Genomic DNA, 20,111 nt, shown 5'->3' on the forward strand with positions numbered 1-20,111 from the left:
GTGACTTGTTGTGGAGCACAGGCTCTTGGCACGCGGGCTCAGTAGTTGTGGCTTGCGGGCTCTAGAGCGCAGGCTCAGTAGTTGTGGCACACGGGCTTAGTTGCTACGCGGCATGTGGGATCTTCCCGGACCAGGGATCGAACCCATGTCCCCTGCCTTGGCAGGCGGATTCTTAACCACTGCACCACCAGGGAAGCCCCTACTCATCTTAAAATATCCCAAAACTGACATAGCACTTGATGCATTCAGGAGTGTTTTACAAACGCTTATTTGTAAAGGACTATCATTTCCTTTTGCAAACAACAATATAAACTATGCACTATGTATTCCTAATTTTACGTCATGTGTGAATATGATTGAGAATGTGCCTCCTCTAAATGAATCACATGATACAGCCTCCTTCTTTCTAGTATGACTGGAAAGTGAAGAAGAAACATATTTCTCTTTGACTATTTTCCTCAAATCCTATAACAGAGCAGTGGATCCTCATCTTTTCCTCCACTGTCTCAACACCCCGATCATTATGAATATTTTTAGAAACCAAGAAAAATGATTCCCAGCTCTGATTTTTCCTCAGAATAGATATAGCTGTATGGGCAAGTACCCAGAGAGCACTGAAGTACTTTTTCCAATCCTCCTATTTCAGATCCTTAGGGGGCAAGGAAGGAGTGAAACCTTCTACCTGCCAATTTTTAGAAGAGCAGAGGACAATGGAGCCACTTAGAGGCTTGTGAGAGGGTACCTCCATCTAAACTCTGGATCAAGCAGTAGTGCTGAATGCTGAGACTCTGACATAAAGTTCTAGCTATTTGTATCAAATTGTAGGAAAAAATAGGAAATATGAACATTTGGTTTCATGAAGACAAATTTCTTGAATTAATCTGAGTCAGTTCTTGTGAGAATTTTTGGAACTATTGCAAATTGTTGATTGTTGGGATTTGTAGTCCTGGGTGAAACTGATTAGTTATCTATATGCTGGATACTTTTATGAAAAACATTTTAGCCTAATGGGTACAAAGGGCTTAGTCCCTATTCTAATGATGTGTTAAGGGATATTGTCTGAGAAGTAGGAAAGCAGGTAAGAGGCAGTAAAAAAGATGCTCTGAACTTGAAAGAAACAGAATAGAGCTTTAATACTTACAGCTGTCCTCTTCTTCAGTTATACATTTCACAACATAACAGGCGTAGATGAACCCTGCCAGCTGAAACAAAACAAAGATGCTTTAGACATGTGGCAAAGGCAACAGTACTGGATCTCACTGGGTGAGCAACTTTTCAAAGGCATGTGGTTTTGACTAGATTCAGTGTTCCAAAATAGTTCATCAGACTGGATCTGGACTCCAGTGTGGATTCTTGATTCGTATAATGTGCCTTATAAATGAATATATTACTCTGTTTTCCTTTGTTCTGCATTTATGTGTAAGATTTGTTAATTGCCAGGCAATCTACAACAAGTTATTTTAGGTCTAGAGGAAAAATAAAGAATTATGGCCATTCATCAATGGATTAGCATTTGCATTTGTGCCAATCAACTTCTAATTCACTTTTCATTAGCCCAGAGCCTAAGATTCTAAAATTGGACTCCTGCTGACTATCAGAAAAATGTTTTGAGAGAAAAATATTAAGGAGATTCCATGAAATGTTGCCTCAACACTTTGTAAGTAAGAAAAACTCTTATTTAGACCAGTAACAGGAACCAGGACATACCGGGTATAGTTAAGATGACATGATACAGAGGAGCAGCGGGGTGGATAACTGTAAGGAATATCACAGTGCATTTGACTGGGATTGCACACATCAGAGCATCCTTTCTGAAACATGCAGCAGAGGTCCCTGTGGTCAGGGAGGTCTTTGCTCGCTGAAATAGTATCTGTGAAGGAGCACAGTAAAGCCCTTTGATATATGTCCCCTCAGATGGTGTAGTTTTGTATTCCTTCATATAAGTATAACTGTTTAGTCAAATAATGAGCACTGGTATAAGGAAGCAAACGAATTTCCTGATATGTGGAAAATTTTTTTTCCAAAATAATCCAGTGTGGAGGAATCCTTAAAGGCACGTCCTCAGGACAGTGATGAAAATTTTTCACGATGACATTTCAGACAGGCATTGATCCTACTGAGTATTTGGCATTGGGGAAGGGAACCTTGGGAAAAAGGCTACAGTCTTCAATCAGGAAGCTAAGGTACAGGGCAAAAGGTTGCTGCTGTGATAAACCTAATGAACTTGTTTTCCATTAGCTGACAGATTGCAATATTTCTGGAAGATGTGAATGGAACATTTTAAGTCAGAGGGTACATTGATAGGTATTTAATGAGAAGAACTGTTTGGAGACAGAGGTCCGGTTAAAAGGAACTTTAGAAAATCTTTAATTTTAGTTTGAGAAAGAAAGCACGTTCTGGCAGATTCTAGTTCTTTTCCAAAGAGATCTGGCATGAGATAAAACAGTGGTTTTCCTGGCACAGAAACAGTGACCCTGCTTAAGAGAGAGCAATGAATGAGAAAGCAGACTTATGCAAAATATTCTTCACAAGCCTTTGTTTTCAGATCCTGGATGAGAGGGACAATGGACCCGCTGCCCTCCCACCCCCAAGTGTAGTATCTGAACCACTACACATAGTAACAGAGAGCTAGATAACATACCACTGATGCTACGTTAGCACTTAGGTTTTAAAAACATATGTTAGAAAAGTCATCAAATAAGCATTTTTCTCTTTGAAGTATATGTTGCTATTGGCAATAAAATTGTGATAGTAAGAACAATCTCCTTATATAATGGAATCATCAGGTTACTGTTTTTATGGGACTTATTTTTAGAATACAGGGTACTATTAAAAACCAGTGTATCCTATTTGGCTTTAGCAAAGATATTGATTTGACCAAAACAAAATCACACAGTGATTTGAGCATTTTCACAGATAATGGAGAAACAGATTAACACTCCTTAATCTTTTATCCACCAGGGCCCATGAAAATGCCTGTATCACTAGGTCACTGAGTGACCTAGTCCCATGCGTACTCTGTCATGGGTGCTGGATCCGACTGTGGTGAGGTAAAGAGGCTATGGGTTTGGTTAAATCCCCTGGTACTGCCTATATCTCCCCTTTTTCCTCCACAGGAAGGCCTTACCATTGTGGCTAAATGCCATAGATTTATAAGTAGTTTATCTCTTCTTTTCAGTTTAAAATACTTACTACTTGAATTATCTACAAAGCAACTTTTTTCCTAATCACAAACTTTTCTCTTGATTTTCGCTCACCACTTAATTACTTTGAAATGAAAATCTAGGTAAAGAACATTGATAAATTCTGAGATTCAGGGCCAGTGAGTTCAAATTTCTCATTAAAGTGTCACTAGAATCTAGATTATTAACTGTACTCCTCTCCCAGAATGCAGCCAAGGCACTGTATTTTGCTTACCAGTGATCTTTTAATTGTATTCGGTTGCATTCTTTAACTATCAGGGGAGTGACTTTGATGTAAAAGTAAATCCTGCTGCATTTCATTACAAAAGCTTGCTGATTAAGAGAACTTCAGCTTTTAAATTGGTCACCTCTAAATACAAATGGAAATTGGTTTCTCTCAAATTAATCAAGATTCATAAACCTCTGTTACCTTTCAATTTTCCTACACCAAATAAATTTCTAATTTAATTTTTACTCCCTCACAGCAATTTATAAATTTACCTACAGAAAAGCAGTTTCAAAGAATTTCTTACAGCTCTGAATACTTCCTATAACATGCAACTCTGCTAACTGCTGCCTGGGCCACAAAGATGAACCAAGCCAGGGTTTCCCAACCTCAGCACCACTGACATTTTGGGTTGAGTAACTCTTTTTTGTGGGCTCTGTTATGCATTATAGGATGTATATAACTACTAACATCCTATGAGCAAGACAGTTGATAATTGAGATAATCCAAAATGTCTCCAGACATTGCCATGCATCCCTTCAAAGGCAAAACTGCCCCTTGTTTAGAGTCACTGTTTTAGACACAGTCTAAAGGATTTTGCAGTCTTGTAGCAGGGGTACACATATAATTGTACTTCAAAGTACATTAAGATAAGTGCCAGGAGGAAGGAAGAAAATTGATTTTCTCCTAACTGACAAACGGTAAACTGGGTGCTTTCACGCGTTAGCTCATTAATCCTCACAACTACCTTTGGAAGAACATTATATGTATTTTTGCAGAGGAGAGGTAAAATGGACCTTGCTTTTCCTGAGCGAGTTCATCAAGCGGGGAAGTTATAGACTATGTTCAAGGAAGAGCCAGTCCTTCCATCTGATGAGAGTTTGTGGACCTCATATTAGAGCAACAGAAATAAAAGCTGTGAAGACAGATTAGGGCTATAATCAGAGGGCTTTGAGTATGTATCAAATTGCAATTCTAACTATGTAATTTTCTATACAGTACACTTAAGGAGCACCCCATCTTCTACTGAAGAAGTATAAAATTTTTCACAAAATACAAATCCTTCCTAATGTGATATATAGTCCCTGTCTAGCCTCATTTCCCACCACTCCTTGTCTCAGAATTGATGCCAGTATTAAGCTGTTGGTAGTTTGCAGACATATATCAGGTGGTTGCCCTCTGTTCTTTAACTCTTTAACCCCTTCTGCCAACAAAGCATGCGAATGCCCTACATCTCCTCCCTTCCTTCCTTGCTCAGCTCTCCACCTTTGAGTAGTTCTAACTCATCCTTTAAGACTGAGTTAAAGTGTTGCCTTCCCAAAGAACTGGCAGTCCATTCCCAGGGTAGGTTGTAGGTTGGCATTTTGGAGATTGACCTCGAGAGATGGGGGTGGAAGGCTTTGAGAGGGAATAACAGGGGAAAGGTGAGAACATCTTCCAAGTAGAACTCAGACAACCTATGGGAAGATGTGGATTATGTTCATAGAGGTGCAAGAGGCCCCATTTCAGAGGAGTTTGGGCAATGTTAAGGGGTGTAATGGTTCCCAAGGTAGGAAACAGTGACCCACATTGTCATAGTGGATATGAATACCTGGAATTAAATAAAATTATTTTATTCTGTTCCTTATTTAAAGATGGCTTAGAGTAACAATGAAAGATACCAGTGGTATTATACTCGGCAAACATATAATTATCCACTTGTAAAAAACCAAAATACTACAGTTGTCTTAGTCTTTGGCATTCAAAGCAGAGCTAAGCCTAAATCTTTTTATTTTTATTCATCTTTTCACCTTGATACATCTAATATGATTTGTTCATTTCTAATTCACTTGATAGGGAATTATATATCATCTTGATATCATTACTGGCTGAAAGGAAATGATATTTTCTCTCTATAACTAAATCAGATTAAAATTCTTTTTTGTATCTACAAACCAAATTATGACTGTATATCCCAGAAATTCACTTAGAAGCTAATAGATAAGAGGAAACTGAAGCCTTTTGATAAGTATTTAAAAAGATTTAATTGTAATAATTGAAAATGTAACAGCCTTAGTGTTTAAAATACTATCTTTTGGACTTTTTTTCAGGAAGTTGGAGTAGACATACTTTTCCCTAACCCTCCCACTAAATACTGCTGAAAACCCTGGACATTATATATATAAAACACACATAGGAAGACTCTGAAAGATGGAAAGAAGGTAGACTGGCTAGGAATCTTGGGACCCAAAGAAGGACATGGGAGTGAGTTTCCTATTTTTCTTTTGTCTCATATATACCATACTTGGGGCTGAAGAAGCCCACGACACAGAAATGCCAATAGGCACAGATAAAAGAGCCCCAACAAAAGCTTGCTCTCTCTAACCAAAGGACCAGGAAAGGGACAGCCTAACAAGACAGAAAAAAAATTTAAGACAATAATAGCCCTCTTTAGCCAATGCCACAGAAAAAACTGTAACCCCACTCCCCAGCCACAGCCTCAAAGAATAGGGAGCCAAGTCTTCCCTCCTGGCCAGGCTGTGGTGTCTGAGAAGTGAGGCAGGGAGCCTGGACTTTCATTCCTGCCAGGAAAGAGGAAGTCCCCCTCCGTAGTGTCTGCAGAGACCCCCCCAAAGGGAATCTAGACTTCTGGCCTCACTCTGTAGTAAGAAGGCACCCCCTCCCTTCCCAACTGGGGTGGTGTCAGAGGAGGCTTAGTGGAGAATCAGGACTTTCACCAATGCCAGCAGTAATGAGGTCAATCCCCTGCCCCTGTGGCGTCAGATGAAGCCAACTGGGAGCAGTAACAAGGCACTCCTACCCCTCCTAGCCATGGAGGTACCAGTGAAGGCTGAGTACAGAGCAGCAACTTCCACTGTCTCCAAGCCTTAATGAGAAGCCCTTCCTCTCTTGAGTATCAGTAGAGTCTGAGTGGGGAATCTGGACTTGTAACCCCTGCTCGGAAGTAATGAGTCAGTGTCTCTCCTTCCCCTGCCAAAGGAGCACCAGAGAAAGCCAGCTAAACAGAAGATTTAAGAAAGATATAGAGTCTCATAATATAACACCCAAAGTGTCCATGTTTCAGTTTAAAATTCCTCACTGTATCACTAAGGATAAAGTTTTCAGCATGAATGAAAACAGACAACCAGTGGAAGCTAACACAGAGCTGGATGCAGATGTTAGAATTATCTGGCAAACATTTTAGAGTAAAAAAAAATGCTTCAGCAAGAAGTTATGAACACACTTGAAATGAATGAAAAAAAAAAGTCAGCAAAGAAATAGAAGATATAAAGAAGAACCAGACTGAAAATTTAGAACTGAAAAAAAAAAAATTCAATAAGCAAAATTAAAAAAACTCAATTGCAGAATGGAGGAGACAGGACTGAATCAGTGAACTTGAAGATAGAACAATAGAAATTACCCAATATACATGAGGAAAAAAAGTAGACTAAAAAATAAAAAAATGAACAGAGCCTCATACAGCCATAGGACTATAATACAACATCTAACATTTGTGTCATTGGAGTCCTGAAAGGAAAGGAAAAAACGAGCAGTACTGAAAAAGTACTCGAAGAAATAGTGACTGCAAATTTTCCAAATTTGACTTACGTATTCAAGAGGCTGATTGAAGCCCAAACAGGAAAAACCCAAAGAAATTCATACTAAGATTCACGATGGTCAAAATTTAGAAGACCAACTACAAAAATCTTGGAAGGAAAAAGACAGAAATATTTATGTATAGCCATTCTGGAAAACAGTTTGAAGTTTTCTTAAAAAAACTAAACACACAACTGCAGTATAACCCAGCAACACACTCCTGGCCATTTATGCCAGAGAAAGGAAGATGTGTTCGCACAAAAACCTGTACACTAAAGCATATAGCAGCTTTATCCATAATAGCCCCAAACGGGATGCAATCCAGATGTCCTTCATTGAGTGAACTGTTCAACAAACTGGCATATCCGTATTATGGAATACTACTCAGCAGTACAAGAAAGGGACTAGTGATACATGCAACGACTTGTATAAATTTCCATAGAATTATGCTGAGTGAAAAAAGCCAATTCCCGAAGGTTGTATACTGTATGATTCCATTTAAATAACATTCTTGACATGACAAAACTAGAGAAATGGAGAACAGATTAGTGGTGGCCAGGACTAGGGAAGGTGGGGTGTCACAGGGAAGTGGATGTGGCAACACAAGGGATTCTTGACTGCACCACTGTCAACATCCTAATAGTGATATTGTACTATAGTTTTGTAAGATGTTACCATTGGGCAAAACTGGATAAAGGGTACACAAGATCTCTCTGTATTATTTCATACAATTGCATTATGTATTTCACAATTATTTTCTATGTATTTCTACAATTACTTCACAATAAAAAGATGAATTTAAAAATAGTACATTCTAGGCAACTGTCATTTATGTTAAAAGACCTTTTGTATTGTTATTATAATTTCTAAATTTGCAAATATGTTTAAACAAGGTAGATGTACTTGTTTTCTTAAGTACAAAGACACATTTTAATTCTGAGCCCTTAGATCAACATAGAAGTTCACAATAGTTTTTTATGCTGATACAATATAGAATTATTATTCAACACTCCTTTTTAGACTGGGAGTGGAGATGGGGGTAGCAAACACTATTTTTTTATCTGCAAATGTCTCATTCTCAAATAGATTTGTGCTGTGTTTCATTTAAATCATCTATTTTTGTTCTGAATTCATAATTCAGATGTTATAAGCCCATGCTTTTTGTAATATGAATTTGAACAGAAGGATATTATACGCTCACAAAATATACTTTTAAGTTGCAAATGATTTTACTTGCTCTTTTGCATCTTACTCCATTTACGTATTTCAAGATTGCTTTAGCAAAATATTCTAATATGATTATATCAGTGTTATTAATGAAGGTCTTTTATATGAAATATTTTTTATGTAGACTGGTGTATCATTTCAGTTGTCCACCAGATGATTCTTATCCTAAACTATTCCAATGGCTGGGCTATTAAGGAGCATGTTGCAAATTTTCTTTGCTATGAATAATCCAGGTGCAGTTATCAATCTACAGTAACTCATGGAGGATTGCCTTTAGGGCTGTTGTGAACTTTCACAGCCTACTGAGTCAGAAAAGCTTTTCAGAGGATCAGAAACATATCTTAATACCAGCCTTTAGGTATTGTGTTGCATCACCAAGCATGACCGTATTAAACACTTTTTAAAAGATTAAATAAAGGTAGACGTACATGCAAACTTGCCTTATCTTCTTAAGGCTGGGAAATGGACTGAACTGCATGCCAACGCTGGCTTAACCAATAATTCCCATTCTAAATTGGCCTCTGGAGACTGGTAGATTTCTTCAGGCCAACCTTACCAAAGAGTTACCTGGGTTCAAATGAGTCTAATGTATTAGTAAAGCTGGAAGAGCAGGCAGGGTAAAAGACGACTAATAAAATTCAAATGGCATCATGGTTAATGCCTCATTCAGAGTTTAAACATCCCATTAGTTTTAAAAACTGTACTGAGAGCAGTAGTTCAACCATTCTGTACATCTGCCGTTTGGGAGGTGACCAAATAAATGGCTGATCTAGTGCAATAGAACTGCCACAAGATACCTTTAGTTTTTGAGACAGGACCCATAATGGGAGTTTGTAACCAAAATTGTTCATTGAAAATAACTGGCATTATGTTATACACCTAAAACGAATACAATGTTATATGTCAATTATATCTCAATTAAAAAAAAGAAAGTGGGGCTTCCCTGGTGGCGCAGTGGTTGAGAATCTGCCTGCCAATGCAGGGGACACGGGTTCGTGCCCTGGTCTGGGAAGATCCCACATCCCACATGCCGCGGAGCAACTGGGCCCGTGAGCCACAACTACTGAGCCTGCGCGTCTGGAGCCTGTGCTCCGCAACAAGAGAGGCCGCGACAGTGAGAGGCCCGCGCACCGCGATGAAGAGTGGCCCCCGCTCGCCACAACTAGAGAAAGCCCTCGCACAGAAACGAAGACCCAACACAGCCAAAAATAAATAAATTAATTAATTAAAAAAAAAAAAAAGAAAATGGTTGGGAAATGCAAAAAGCAACCTGTCAACAACACGCTACTATTTTGGTAATAAAACTAAGTTTAATAATAAAACTAAGATTGCATACATGTCACAGGTAATAGGGACCCTGATTTATTTATAGTAAAGCACTTGAGAAAGAGAAATGCTACAATGTTCTGTAAAATGTAAACAATACTGTCCAGTAGCAACTTTGAACAAAGTAAGTACATGATTCTTTTGTGAGCAAATGGTACAAATAGCATAATTTTTGCTCAGAGATAATAGGGACCCTAAAGCAAAAGTAGTTGTACAAGTAAGACACGCAAAAATAAATTAGCCCATCTTAGGTATGTCGACATCAACAGACAGGGTTAAAAGAGTTCAGTGTGTTTCATTGGAGGGAGTGTGCTGTTCTAGAGATGACAGTGGGAGTCTAGTGGCTAGGTTCTTCTGAAGAGACTAGGAGAATTGTACTGCAATACTAGTTGCAAAAATGACCTGTGTTTTTAAAAAAGGTGCTAAAACTATATTAACATTTCTCTCTTTTTCAGAGGTGCTAGATCAGAAGATAAGGAAAATTTGGAATATATAACATACTTGGTGCTTCAGCACATATTACACCATGATAGTTCAAGAAATCATGAATAAGATGACATTGTAAGAATATGTATATGTAAATGTATAGTATGTGCATGGAGACTATGCACTGGATCTGTATCTGGTTAAAGACTTAGACTCTGAAAAGAGCCGCAGTGAAGAGATCAGTTTAGAACTGGAGGGCAGTTTCAATAAGCATGCTTCAGGTGTCTCACCCTAAGTCCTATTCTGCATGTTGTTTTAAAATTCTTGAGAAAGAACAACAATGATCTGATGATCAGATTCTGTAATTATATGGAGGATGCCTAAACTAGCAGTGTGGTCCTTGGCTAGCTGAAGAGAATTACTGTGTGTAGAACAAGGGAGGTGAATAGCCCCACTTCCTTCTCGTCTCATCAGTCAGAATACTGACAGTGTTCAATGCTGGTACCACAGCTGAAGAGAGATACTCAGCAGAATTGTAAGCACACTGTGAAGGGAGACAGAGGAATGAGATAGGATGAGTGAACTTCCCAGCTCATAGAAAGTTCTTTACAAACACGGTGAGGATGGTGATGATGATGATAGAGAATTTCCCGTGCAGATTGATGGTTGACTGCTTCCTGGGGACATCACTGAAAACCCCATGACCTCTGTGATCACTTCCCTTCAGAGATTTAAAAAATAAGTAATGAGTAAATTATCATTGTTTAGAAATAAAAGTTGGAAATAGTCCATTCATATGTTTTCTGTATAAATAACATTTCTGTATAATTTCTGTATAGTTAACATTTAGCAAAGAGCAAAGTGAACACATCTACCCATGTTAGTTTAGTAAATATTCTGTTTTTCCATGTGAAAGTAACTGTGATGAAATATAGCAGGCCATTTAATATTTGGGCGATGGTGAAAAAGACATTGTCTTCGGTCTCTAAGATTCTGTCTGGTCCACATTTCTAGGGGAATCTAGGATCCTTAGAATAATACTGCTGCACGTGTGTGGGCACAAGGCCTCTGTTTAGGTAGAAGTCATTCCTTTCAATAGGATACTAAGTAGATTAGACTCCACTAGAGACCTTTCTGGAATTGACCAGTTATCATCTTCCAGACTAGAAGTTGATTTCCATTTAAGTGTTTCTTTACAGAAACAGGAGCTGAGTCAAGAAATACAGCCGGGACTCATAAATCTCACTGGGCAAACTACAAGTCTGACATCAAACTCTGGAATGTCCCCATGGCTTGGAGGCATGTGCTGTCCTCTCACAGCCCGGAATTTTAGTCCAGGCTGACTGGTTACGTGGTGGGAGGTGTAAGAGAGTTAATGTTATTCAACTTGGATGAACCTTCATGAGGTGTTTCTTCTTTTGGCAGATAATGAGTATCAGAAAAAGTGTTAAATGACAAGCTCATCATTATAAAAAATTATTGATTAACTTTACATAAAAATGATGTCAACAAGAATGTGCTCTCACTGTAGTAGAAAAGATAAAAAAAACAAAAACTAAAAAGGAAACATCGGCATACCAGCTAGAGAGAAGAGTTGCTTCAAAATGTTACAGTAAACCTTACTATTAAGGTTTTGAAAATATAGTTAAATAGGAAGCTTAGAGTAATCAGTCCCTTTACCATGACATCTGTGGGAATAAGCTTTACGCTCTATGAAAAGGTATTTTATGTAGCATTCAATGAAGCTTGCTTCTGAAGCAAAGTACTTTCTGTAACATGTGGCAGAGGAAGATGAATGGGAATGAAGGTACTAACAGAAAAAGAACCCCCAAGGGGAATAAGATGTGGATTGTGGAAGACACAAATTTGAAGACCAGTTTCTTCCCAAAGCAATTTTAAAAAGCACAAAAGTGAATTAAAGTGTCATGTAAAAGACCCGTCAGCTCTATCCATGTGCAGCAGGGTGATCTAGTTGGATTGAGTAACTTTGGAGTCAGAACTTGGCTATGATTGGTGTTCTTCACTGTTCCTCTCTTCCTTTCTATCTGAGTTACCTTCTTTTCAACCTAAATCCTAAATTATCTTCTTTCTACATAACACACAGCCAATATGAGGGTGAAAGATACAGGTCAAGGACTTCAGAATAAAAGGATTTCATTAATTAATGGTAACACAATTGTTACCACTTGGGAATATATAAACTAGGAAAAACTGCAACTGTATTTGTGTGTTTTACTTTTTCATTTTTCAATGTTTAAACTTCAAACAACCAATCATCTAACGAACCCCTCACGTCCTGGGAGGTAGAAAAGGAAAGACTAGTGATTACTGTTCAAGGTAATAGCTAGCATTGTTGAAGTGTTCACTATATTCTGGGCATATGTTCACATCTTTACGGCTATTGTTCTATCTATTCTTTCCAGAACCAAGGAGAGATTTTCCATATTACCCATGATTTACAAAAGAGAAAGCTGAGGCTTGAGGGAATTAAGTGATGCTCCAAGATTAAGAGATAGTAAGAACTTGAATCTGGGTCTACAAACCTGAAATACTATGTTTTTCGCTCTTACATGGTATTGTTAACTTATCCAACTGGCAAAACTGACTACTGTCGCATGAGGGAACATAAGACTCTAAAACTCTGAGTGAATTCATATTCAGAAAGAAAAATCCTAAAATTAAGTTCACCGACTTTTCCAAGTTGAAATTTGAATATAGAGGATAGTATTGAGCTTTGGATTAGCAGAGGTTGGAAATCAGCAAGAAAAAAACGGGCTCAGCTATCAGACAAACCATGGAGGAGTTTAATGCCACTTGTGGGGAGCCTGGGGTGTGTAGAAGAACTGGAATGTTCCTCCCACCCATTTAATTACCGTTTCAGTTCTCTTTCAGTGATTCCAACGCATCATGATTTTATAGTCCTCCTCTGAATTGTTTATATATGCTTCTACACACCAGAGTGGGCTTCTTATATTAGAATATATTGGTGAGCCACTAATTACCATCAGTTTACTGTTGGTGAGCAAGGCAAGCCTCACATTAGGTGGATGGTCATAGGGGCGGTACGGTTCTAAGAGCCTGAAAATCTAATCAATGGCTCTCCTTGCTCATATGATAAAGAATTAATACCAAAGCATTCAAGAACATGTGTGATTTGGCCCAAGGTTATCCTTCCAGCCCCAACTCTTGTGGCTCCCCTTTACTCTTCCATATTAAATCTCCAGGTAGTTACCCCCATATATATGACATACTGTTTGATACCTTCATGCTTTTGAATATGGCATTTTCCTATCCAACAAATAAAATTTAACACCATATAGTGAGTGCCTACATGCAGCATGGGCTACTTCAAGACTACTTTTCAGGGAAGTATTTCCCAAATGTCAAAAGGCACAGATAGGTACTCTCTGCTCTGTACTCATATAGCACCCTGTTAAATACCTATATTATACAACTTAATTAATATTATTGGAATTCTTTTTTTGCCTATTAACTCTTAAACTCAGCTATGAGGATTCTCAAGACTCCCCATGAATATTTCTATGATCCCAGAAAGATCCCTCTTGCCCCGTCTTGTCACCATTCCTTCCATTCCCACCCCACCCACCAGGCAACCAGTGTTTGGAATTCAGTAACCATATAATAATTTTGCTGGGTCTTGACTTCATACAAATAGAATCATACTGCTTTGTGTGTGGCTTCTTCCATTGAGCATACTATTTTTGGGATTAATCCAAGGTATTGCATGTATCAGTAATTTAATCTGTTTTATTTTCAACCAACATTCCATTGTATGAATATTCATATATCAGTTAACTTTTGCTACATAACAAACCACCCCAAAATTTAGGGTTTGAAAAAACCATTCATTTTTTTGCTCATTGTCCTGTGGTTTGGCAATTTGGGTTGAGTTCAGATGGGCAGTTCTTTTGCTAGACTTGGTTGATTGTTAATCATCTAGGTAGCTCTTTTCCTTGGTGTTGGCTGATTGTTAGTTGAGGTGATAAGGATAAATGCACCACATATTTGTAGTCTCACATATTTAATCATCTATCAGGGAAATCTGGCTTGTTCAAACTGATGTGGCAGATTCCCAGAGCAGTAATAGTAGGCTGAACTTTTCAAGTCTCTGTATTATTTTTGATATCATCCCAGTGTCAAAATGAATGGGTTACCATACAACAAAAATCTCCCATGATACCACAATTTACTTATCAGTTAACCTGTTGAAGGAAATTAGGGTTGCCTCCATGTTTGGGGCACTATGATTAAAGCTGCCCTAAACATTTTCTACAGATCTTTTTGTGAACATATATTTTCCTTTATCTTAAAGAAATACCTACTAGTGGAATTGCTGGGTCATTGCAGGGTAGGAACCTGGCTGAATGGAAGTGGTCTGGGCCTCTGGAAACAATTAGCAGGGAGAATAAACAGTGGTTTCTTCAAGAATATAGATTGCTAGTATCCAACTTTTATCTTTATTTTTTTTTTGGTATGTTTGTACAATGTGATCATCTTCCCAGTATCTCATTATACCCTAAACTTCAGTAAAGTTTCGCTATGCGTTCTTACATTAGCAGTCCTTTGGGGAACTAAAGGAATCAAGATAACAATGTACAAAGATGAGGTGTAAGGAGACAACTGAGAATCCAGTTAAAAGAGTGGAGTTAGGGGTGTCAAGAAAGGCCCTAAGATTCTCCCAGTGATACTGCAGAATACATTGTGTGTGGGATGGGAATTTGGACTATTTTTTAATCCCAAAGAACAAGTTGATCCCAGTAGATGGAAGGCTTTCACTGGCAAATGAATAAGCATAATGCCTAGCATTTAGTAAGCTCTCAAAGATTAACTAGTTTCTATTTCCATCTAGTCCCAATCTTGTATCTTGGACTAATTTGAATAATTATACTTTAGGATTTCCTGATTAAATAGTGCCAGGAAGTTATGTTTCATATAGTTTACAGGTCAATGTGAAGATAAATGAAGTCACAACTATGAATGTACTTTGAGCTCTTAGGAGAAATACCCTATGATTTAACCATTCACATCATCTCTAATTGTTCATCAGACTCAGATTCTATTCAACCATCCTCCTCGAGAAGGAAGGAGGTCTTTTTATTTCTTTTTTGTTTCCAGATGTATTGATTGCCTCAAGTGGTTTCTGTTTCTGCTCCTCACCTTTTCTAACTGTAAGGATGTAGAAGTTGAGAACTGTCATCTAATTTAGAGACGTTTATGGAAACACCTTTTAAAATTGAAGTTTAGACATACGGATTAGAATTGTTTCTCTTATCTCCCCAAATTTTAACAGTCCTTTAAAAAGTATTTACTTATTCTTTATTAGTAAATATCATTCATATTTCTGAGCTCTAACTCTTCCTATATTTATATTAAACTAATTCTATCTAGATTACGCATTCTTATTTTCTCCCTCTATTTATTATATTATTAAAGTTTTCTCATTATACACTTGTCAAAAATTATCAGAGAGAGTACAACATTGATAACTCCATTAAAGAAACAAGAGGGAAGAGAAAACAAAAGAGGGGAAAAAAGAGGATTTGATAAGTTTGTAAAGATACGAGGAAAAAAAAAAACAAACTGCTGAGAATGGCCCCCATGCAGGGATTTTTAAAAAATTCATTATTTAGAAATTATGATCCAGATGCTGTAAGAACCATGTTTTTGTTTCTTTAATTCAGCATATTCGTATTTAAACTGACTTGTAGTTTTTTACCCCTAATCTGGGAAAATACATTTTTCATTCCATTATATTATTTATTTTATTAGAACACACACAAAGGAACATGCTCTTCATAGCCACAGCGTCAGCTCAGAGAGAGAAAGAGCAGTCTGCTTTCTTCTTATCTTTAAAGATGCTGTCATTATCAGTGTTCTCCCAGACAAGTGAGGCTTGATGACTACCTTCTCATTTTACCTTAATGACTTCAAAATTGTTGAAACCTCATTACTGAATGTTACTGCTGTGCACGTGTGTATGAGTGCCCGTGTGCGTGTGTATATGAATGCGGGTCTGAGGAGAGCAAGAAATGGTAAGCGATGGCATTCTGTTGATTTTCATGGTCTTTTATGAAGGTTGACTGAGTTCTGAAATTAGTCTCCATCTGCTTCTGCAGATCAATTTTCTAAAATTCAGACAGTTTAATAGAGATGTTTTTCTACACCTAATTTCCCCCCTCCAGTTCTTACGTCCCCACCTAGAATTTGTTTGTGACTAAGTGTAATTCCTTCTAAATACCTTTGTAGCTGATTTCCAACTATTTGCACCTTCACTATCCCAGTGGTATACCATACTCAGTCTTTACAGCTTCCAGAAAAGCAGGTAGACTTTGCTGTTCCTCGTCTCTGATGAACATATTCAATCTGAGAGTATTAGTAAATAATAAAATTAGCATTTTATTATGTTCATACACAAACTCTTTTAGTCCTCACAATCTTCTTATGAGATAGGTATAATTATTACACTCCCTTTGTAGGTGAAGAATTTGGGTTATAGAGAAGTTAAATGACTTCTTTGAAGTCACCTGCTATCAAGCCATAGAGCTGGGATTCTAATCCAAGCTGGCTAGCTCCAGAATACATGCTTTTAACCACTATTCTATGCTGCCATTCCAACCTAGGACACTAAAGACTGCATTCTCCTTGGCACTATGCCTTTTTAGAATAGCCGTTTCATGAACTAAAATTTGTCCCTTGAAATGCAGCTGGTTAGGAAAGTAAGCACAAGTAAGTATCAAAAAGCATAACTTTCTTTCTGGCCTTTAACATTATTTATTTATTAAAAACTTGAATTAAAGGGAGTACATTTTCTTATTTAAATCCTTAGGCAATTAAAAAATCTGACCACACGGTAATATATTTCCTTGATTACATCTTATTTTGCAGAGGTAAAAATTTCAGGCTCAAATCAACTATTTCTATTTCTTAGTCACAATTAATAGGCCAAACACCTAAGACTCTAATCTAAGTTTCATATCTACATGTAAGATGAAATAAACTATGATGAAGATGAAATATAGACACCCAGCAGTAGAAAAAAGGAAACTTAAATTTCCTAAAGGTAAAGTAACTGAGAAAAAAGTACTGGGCACAAACATACATGAATAATTGTCAATATAGAGTTCCTATGGTTTGAAGTTTGGTACTCTATTATTGGAGAAATTCTTTTTAAAAACACAGTTTTATGTATTAGAAAATACGGTATTATAGAAAGATGTTTAAAAAAAATACATTGTATAATAACACAGTTCAGGCTTTATTAAAGCAGAAGTGCAAAGGAATATGAGGCTATGGTAGGAACAAAATGCACAGCCACACCCACAGGAGCTTATACTATTTGGAAGGCAAGGGAAACAGACACACACATACACACACACACATCACACACTACTTGAAAGGTAGAAAAAAGGACTGGAGGGATGGTGTACTTTTCCACTGCCTTTCTGTGGCTATGACTTCTTTTCCCACTCTAAGGGGGTGTATTTAGTGATTGGAGGGTGGATGAAGAAGAGAGGTAAAACAGTCTACTTCCTGTTCTCAGTTCTTCTAGCCTAGAATTGCAGCTCTGTTTCAAACTCAATAATGTCTCAAGTATGGTGTGTCTGGTAAAAATCGAGTATAGTGTGCAGTTAACCCCAGGACACTGGCATTCTTAGAAAAAATCCAATGCTATACTATTGGGTAGAAATATAAAGTCCATAGTTTTGCAAATATATCTGTGGAGGCTTAATGAACAACGAAGGAAAAGTTAGGTTTAATCATTTCTCACAGGGTGGTCTGATTGTGAACAGAGATCTCTGTGCATTGTCTCAGGACAAAAATTCCCCCAAACCAAACTGCAAATGGACTCAGGAGGATGAGATTTGATTTTCTTTCCTGCCAGAGATGCCAGCTTTAGTCAAAAGGAGCAGAGTATTGAAGCTGGCACAGCAAGTGGGGCACTTTCACGTTGGTTACTGAATCTTCCCAGGCTGGACCACTTCAGATTTCTTTTTTGGTCCTCTTGGCCTTGACTCTTTGGATACTCTCAGTATTTCAGCAGCTTGACCTTTCTAAGAGGACAGAAATGTTCAGGATAGTAAAAGGAAAAGAAAATCTTTATTTCAATTAAACCAGTGTCAAGAGTGTTCTGAAGCTGCCCATTGCAATAACCTTGACTGATACAGCTTGGTTCCTCACAGTTTATCTTAGCTAAGATGGTGGTCACTGCTCAAGATGAATGAATGATTGAAGCTATGAGCACTTTCCCACTTCAGAGATAATGTCTGTTTATATTCACATGGAATGATAATACATTTTTCATGATAAATTGCGAAGTTCTACATGTAAACAACTATATCCTATTCAAAGAGTTTTTTGGGGGGCGGGGGAACAAAATGGGATTAAGCAAACAAAATTAACGTATTGTTTCCTGGGCGGTCAAAGTTTCCTAAATACTTTAGAACTTGAATATATTGTTTGGAGATGACCTCAATTTATAATGTAGGTTTTTAAAAAAAAAATCTGTATCAATTTCTTATTTAAGCCATTAATCCAATGGGTGAAAAATAGAAGTTCCTTTGAGGAGATGAAAGCCTGGCTTCATACCAAGAAAGCTGCAAAAGAAGGTTCAGGATGACTTGGCCCAGTTAGTCTCCTGGAAATTGGCAGATGCAGAACTCACTTCTGAGTTCCATTTTTGCCTGTCTCAAAAACTGTCAAATACTTGCTCTCGCCTTTACGGCTCAATCCATTGAATACTTAATATTCCCAAATCCTGTAGTTAAAAGAGATGAAGCATTTTCTCTTCATGGAAGTAAAGAGTGCTCAAATCACTTGCTTATAAAATATAGACTGAGTCCTTTCCACATGCTATGCCCAAGTGTAGTGGGAGTATTAAGAATGAGAGATCAGGAAATGAAAATTTTCTCTTCTGTTCCATCAAGAGTTGGGAAATTTACTTTTTAAAATAATCATCAAATTCCTTGACAGACTTTCTGGAGCTCTGTACTTTTCTTTCCAACTGCACCCCAGGCATCTCCCCTTGGGTGTCCTAGTAGACCCTGCAAACTTTCCATGCCCCAAACTAAATTCCTGCTCTTCTCTCTAATACCTGAGTTTACCCACAGCCTTTCTGTTTCAGGAGATGACAATGCCATCCTTTTACACGTTAAATCCGAAAGCCAGTGGAGACCTCCTGGACTCTTCTGTCACACAATAGAACAAATCTGTTAGGAAATACTGTAGGATTTGCCTCTAAAGAATATCTAGAGTCTGATCACTTTTAACCTCTGTTGTCTCCCAGCTCCAAGTTGCCATTTCTCTCACCTGGATTGCTGTAATAGTCTCCTAATTCATCTCCCCACTTCTACTCATAATTTACTTGCAACATAGCAGCCAGTGTGACCACTTAAGAATGTAAGTCAGATCATGTCCCTTCTTTGACCAAAACCCTCCCTGGCTCTCCAGTTTGCTCAGAGTAAAGGCCAAAGTCATTACAGTAGGGCCCAAATGTGACATAATCCTTTCCGCGTTACCTCTCTGATCTGATCCTTTCCTCTTCCTCCCCTTGCTCACTGTTCTCTTGCCACCATGAACTTTCTTGCTATTACTTGAGTAAACAGGCCAATTGTAGCCTTTAGGCATTGGAGATTCTCTCTGTACCTCTTTCAAGTTGTGTTCAAATATCACCTTCTCAATGTTACCTTTTGATCTTGACTGTCTATTTTAAATTGCACCTTCCTTGGCACTCAATACCTCTAACCCTGCTCTATTTTTTCCAGAGTAATTTCATCTGATACATGGACAAGTCCTTTTTATTCCATTTCTCAAGTTAGTTGTGTGGTTGACTTGGGTTATTTGGTCACTAATGATCTAGGTAGAAATTGCTGGGTCTGGTTCCTCTTGGTGAAACTGAATGTAAGTTGTAATTTGGTCCTGGTATCCTACTGTGAGAAAATTCCACAAAATTTCTTCCATATTCAAGTTTACCTCCATCCCTATCCATCCTGAAAGCCTACGACCCCATTTCTAAGGGCGGAGTCTTCATCCTCTGGGCCATAGTTGATCCCTTCACTATGGTTTAGATGCTGCATCCTCCTGCTTCCTTCCTTCATCGCCTACTTTACCTCCACCTCTACCCTTAAATG

At 37.9% G+C, this 20,111-nt stretch overlaps 1 protein-coding gene across 1 annotated transcript in view; it reads right to left on the reverse strand.

Annotated features, from left to right (window-relative positions):
* The window catches only part of NKAIN2 (sodium/potassium transporting ATPase interacting 2), a 437,604-nt gene that overhangs the window by 17,834 nt on the left and 399,659 nt on the right, over positions 1 to 20,111 (reverse strand). Inside the window, exon 3 of the mRNA XM_068551153.1 lies at positions 1,142 to 1,202. Coding sequence (XP_068407254.1) covers positions 1,142 to 1,202 — 61 coding nt within the window. The remainder of the gene's footprint in view (positions 1 to 1,141; positions 1,203 to 20,111) is intronic.

Source organism: Eschrichtius robustus, chromosome 9, assembly GCF_028021215.1.
Source record: "Eschrichtius robustus isolate mEscRob2 chromosome 9, mEscRob2.pri, whole genome shotgun sequence".
Classification (NCBI taxonomy): domain Eukaryota; kingdom Metazoa; phylum Chordata; class Mammalia; order Artiodactyla; family Eschrichtiidae; genus Eschrichtius; species Eschrichtius robustus.